We start from the raw sequence: 5,238 nt of genomic DNA, 5'->3' as shown, positions 1-5,238 counted from the left end.
ATCATTTAGTCATAGTATTCTACTGTTAGTCATATTATAATTTATTGAAAATCCAAAAATCAAAACTATATTTCTTTCATATGTGTGTGCGGGGCGCCCGACTAATGAGTGTCTATGTAGGTACACAAACTTTTGAAAAGCATGTGATTTGAGGCTAAGCTCTAATTGGCTTGTTTCAAATTGTCCTTGGGGCGCAGCGCTCTGCGCCCCAAACCCTCCCACTTTTGTTGTTAGAGCGAATCAATATTGTTTTTATATGTTTGGCCTCATGTGATTGGACCGTTCTCAACGACTCTCATTCCGCTCAGCAGCAGCTCGTCAGTCTGACAGACAGGTACTAATTAATGTGGAAGCAAATGAAAATTCATTCGGATGAAGAAAAAAAAAAGGATAAAGGAGCTTGGACCAGATCGACCATACTTGCAAATTCATCAGCAGTCAAGTGATCGCGGTCGCGCCTACACTCGGGGCTTTTCCAGCACTTCTTATGGCAAACGGAGTTGGCTGGCTGGTTGTGATGTAAGTCATGCCTTTTATTGTTTTCCATGTTTGCTGTTTCAAAGTCCTGGCACCAAACGTTGTGGACAACAACAGGGGTTCGTGGCTTAAAACATCCCTCTGAAAAGTGCAAATGAAAGTAGCCAAAGCCATCTTGACAACGCTATGAGGCTCCAGTTTTTTGGGAAGCTTAGCATTGCTGAACAGCTAGATGAAGGCTACAGGATTGGCATTAGAAGGCACAATGAAGAGGTCACAAAAAATAGACCCATCCTGTCTAGAATAATAGACTGTGAAATTTTTTGGCGCGTTTGAGCTGGCTTTGCGTGGCCATGACGAGAGCGAGACGTCAGACAATCCCGGGATATTCCGTGGCCTGGTCGATTTTGTTGCTTCTCTTGATTTCGAGAATGCCACGGTGTTTAAGGGAACTTCAAAAACCGTGCAGAACGAGCTGTTGGACTGTATGTTGTCTGTTGTGAGGGAGCACATTATTCAAGAAGCACGGAGCAGCGATTTTCTCTCAATCCAGCCCGACGAGACCACCGATATTGCCACACAGTGTCAACTTGTGCTTGTGCTGCGCTACATTGACGCCAAAAGCAACGTACAGGAGAGGTTTTTTGAGTTTATTCCTCTGCATTCAACTACAGCCGATTCCATCGCTACAGCACTAAAAGAGCGTCTTGCTGTCATCCTTCCAGAGGATCAGAAGAGAAAACTCATCTCCCAAGCGTATGATGGAGCCAGCGTGATGAGGGGTACCACTGCAGGTGTTCAAAGAAAGATGCAAGATGTGTACCCAAATGCCCATTACATCCACTGCTATGAACATCAACTCAATCTGATAATGCAACAGGCCACTTCTCACATACCCAAAGTGAGAATTTTTTTTCTGACCTTGAAGGATTCGCCAGCTTTTTCTCAAGATCACCCAAGCGCACAGATGTCCTTGATAAAGTAGTTGCCCATAGACTACCGACAGTCAGATGGAACTTCCACAGCCGTGCCATCAATACAGTGTTTGAGCACAGAGAGGACCTCATCCGCTGTTTTCAAACTATACGAGACTCAGGTGACTTTGACCCTGTTACCGTCAGAGAGGCAGGAGCCTTTGCCATGCTGTTGGAGGATCAGGATTTTAAGTTTTTTTCTGCAACTTTTCCACAACATCATGCCACATGTGGACCTCCTCTATGCCAAACTCCAGAAGGACGACATAGATTCAGTCCACATCAGGGGGAGCATCCAGCAGTTCCAGCAGGACATACAGAAGATCAGGTAGCAGGTGTATTCCTTGTTTTGCATTTTTTATTATTATTATTATTATTATTATTATTATTATTGATATTTTCGTATTCCTTTACAGAAATTCTCTCCATTCCCTGGTTGACCAAAGCAGTGAAGGTGGTTCTCAACCGAAGAAGCAGCGGTCACTCAGTCCAGAGGTTCATGAACGGATTGCAGCAGAAGTGAGTTTTTATTGCAGTAAAAATAAACCATTACCAACAAGTTAAACCGCATTGTTTATTTACCTTCTATGGGTACCTGTAAATGTCTTCTCATGTCTTTTGATTTTATTAAAATTTTGCTTAAGTATTGTAGCAAAGAGAAAAACTCCCCAGTATCTCAAAACTCCCACTTGGGATACCGGCCTTTCTCATTGGACAAGCCCATCTTGAGAGGCGGGGATCTTCTCCGACCTTAAAGGCCCACACCAGGGACCCTCCCCGGTCGGTGGTTCTGTTAGGTTTCGATAAGATGTGAGTTCCAATGCTCCAGGACATCCTAAGTTTTTGTGCCAGGCCTTCAGCCTCGACTTTTCCGCTCATCAAGATTCTCTGACTCAAAACTGGTTCTTTTCATCGACCCAAATTCAGCAAAGATCAACTGGAAACTTCAGATTACATCAAACCTCTCTTTCAGACAGATGAGACTTGCAAGTATCCAAACTTAGTCTTATTAATTGATACATTAGGTATCATTTTCACCTTTTTACAAAGGTGTGTTTGAACTAAGAATCTGATGTTTCCCTGAGGTGTAAATCTGCTGAATATGCAAATGGTTCTATAACTTCATATTCCTTATTTCTCTTCTCTTTACTGCGTTAAGCTTTTAACCCTTTCCTATACCAACTGTATGTGTGTGTGTGTGTGTGTGTTTATGTGTATGTTAGACCAGTTTAAGTGTGTATTTGTATGTTAGACCAGTTTAAGTGTTTATGTGTATGTTAGACTAGTTTAAGTGTTTATGTAGTTAATAAAACCTTACTTGTATCACACTTGACGTTGTTCATTGTTTGCTCATAACTGGAGTCCCTAATCATGCAGATTTATGCTACAAGCTCTGTGTAGAGTTGTACAGTAAGAAAGTTATTTCCCTTAACCAGGAAATTAACGTTCTTAGAATTGACAAGACAGTTGACCCTGAGAGGTCAAGTAAATATCTACAGCGGATCTAAAATATTCATAATTAATTATAACTAGTTATGATTAATTATTCATATTTCCCATGAGCTGATTCGTTACAGAGGATTACTATTCCATGTGTGTGGGTTCAATGTGAGGAGCAATAATATTGTAGTCACCAAAGACATTTATAATTGCCCACAGAAGGTAAATGAAACAATGCAGTTTAATTTGTTGCAAGCACAATGGCTTGTGTAGATGATACAGTTATACAATGACCATGTCTCTTTTCAAATAAGAGTTTTTAAGTGTCTCATTATAGTATAGAAGCATTATATTAAAAAAAGTTATTAAAAAAAGTATTTTGGAGATCAGTTTTGTTGATTATAAGCTGATTATATTGGGCTTTATGAAACTATAATAAATGTATATGAATTTTTTATATACTGCAAGGTTATCTTTTTAACCATTTACACAGTCTTTAAAATGATCTAAAAGGATTTGTTATTCTTTGGTTTCCTCTTGTGGACAACATTAGTATTACGGCCTTCATCTCTGAGTTTGATTAAAATAAATGACTGGTGTTTTAAAAATTGCTGTTAGCGCCCTGAGCATCAGAAGTTCATGAAGCTTGACATGTTTACTAAGAATGAACATGTTTATGAAGTTTTGAGAAATTATGGATTCAAACACTAAAACTGGTCTCCCTTTGTAACTTAAATTGGTCATTTTAAATGTAGCAGTTGAAATTGACATTTTGTCATCACTACATAATTTTTGTTTTTATCCTTTACTGCGTATGTCTGTGATACCGTACTCAGACACACATTGGAAAGGTTCCCCTTCACAGACCACCTCATTAATGCCACCTTGCGTCAAGCAGACAGGTTTGAACAGTACAAAATGGTGTTTCCTGAAGATGCACTGAGCAGGACTTTGAAGGCCTATCCAGTGCTTGACGGGAGTAAGCTGAAGACAGAGCTTAGTCTCATCTACTGCAAGGAAGAGTTCAGAGCCTGTTGTGGTGCTTTGGACCTACTCCAGCTGTTTATGGAGAACAATCTTGAGGAAGTCTTTTCAGAGACTGTAACTCTCCTAAAGATTCTTGTAACCACACCCATGACCACAGCAGAAGCTGAGAGGTGCTTCTCAACCTTGAAAAGAATTAAGACTTTTCTGAGAAATAGCATGACCCAAGAGAGGCTGAATGCATTGGCCATGCTGTCAATGAAGAAGAGACTGTTGACTGAGATGACTGACTTTAACCAGAAGGTCATTGAGAAATGTGCAAGCCAGAAAGAAAGGAGAGCAAATTTTATTTTCAAGTAGTGCTACTGGCCAGTGATTAGGCAACATTTCTGTTTTTTTTAAATTTTATTTTCAAGTAGTGCTACTGGCCAGTGATTAGGCAACATTTCTGTGTTTATTTTATTTTTTTATGATTTTCTTGATTACTTCATTGCTGATAATAAACCCAAATTGAACTAAAATTAACTGATTTGTGGTATGTTTATTGCATGCTTTAACAGTTTTTTATTTTTGTATTTTTTTTTTAGCTAAGCAGTAATGATACATCCTCACCTGATAAATGGCTTTTACATTCCTGCGTTACTAACAGTTTGATTTTCAGTTGAAAATCACCCCCCACCCCCACCCTTACGAGTAACCGTAAAATGCTGCAAATCATTTTTTTTAGCATTTTTTAGCACCAGCTGCCACTGCTTTAGATGCATTATCTAACGTGATCTCATAATAAATCATATGTATTTTACGTAAAATGTGGTTCTATAAAACGTATATTTACTTAAGTTTTTACAGGCACTAAAACTTACAAGTATATTTACTTACGTTTTTACAGGCACTAAAACGTACAATACTGACGTATTTTCAGCATCTAAACGTACAAACCTGACGTATTGACGACACCTAAAAATGAATCCTTATGAATATTGAAATCGCGGCATTAATTTTATTAGTTTTTAGTTGTCATATGAATTACCTTGTTTTCAATTGCATTGTTAAATAGTTTAATCGTTTACTTATGAAATGATAACATTTCGTTTTGTGTGATTTCTACTTAGATTGCCATAGGCCAATACAGGTCATATACACCAAAAACGCAACATAATTACGAAATGAAACAATTTTGTTCGTGCACTGTAATCCAAATCTTCCGAATCCATATGACTGCGAGGAACAGACCCAAATCCAAGCCTTTTTTCAGCGATCTTCTCCATCCCGAGCAGCGAGTCCAGTGACCGTAAACAGCAAAGCCCGGGCTGACTGACGCGCTCTTTACAATTCAAATGTTGCCGCTTCAAACGACAGGTTT

General features: G+C 39.0%; 1 protein-coding gene across 1 annotated transcript; it reads left to right on the top strand.

Moving 5' to 3' along the window:
* The first annotated feature begins 372 nt into the window (after nt 1-372).
* On the top strand, nt 373-4,235 carry LOC107728744 (uncharacterized). The gene is made up of 6 exons (XM_016539030.1): nt 373-596; nt 693-750; nt 815-1,378; nt 1,463-1,779; nt 1,868-1,970; nt 3,708-4,235. The coding sequence occupies exons 1-6, from the start codon at nt 373-375 to the stop codon at nt 4,233-4,235; spliced, it is 1,794 nt and encodes a 597-aa protein (XP_016394516.1).
* Nucleotides 4,236-5,238: the final 1,003 nt, after the last annotated feature.

The sequence above is a fragment of the Sinocyclocheilus rhinocerous genome, unplaced genomic scaffold (genome assembly GCF_001515625.1).
Source record: "Sinocyclocheilus rhinocerous isolate Xijiao unplaced genomic scaffold, SAMN03320098_v1.1 scaffold8851, whole genome shotgun sequence".
NCBI classification, from domain to species: Eukaryota; Metazoa; Chordata; class Actinopteri; order Cypriniformes; family Cyprinidae; genus Sinocyclocheilus; species Sinocyclocheilus rhinocerous.
The sequence above is the reverse complement of the archived record's forward strand: the minus strand, read 5'-3'. Positions and strand labels throughout refer to the sequence as shown.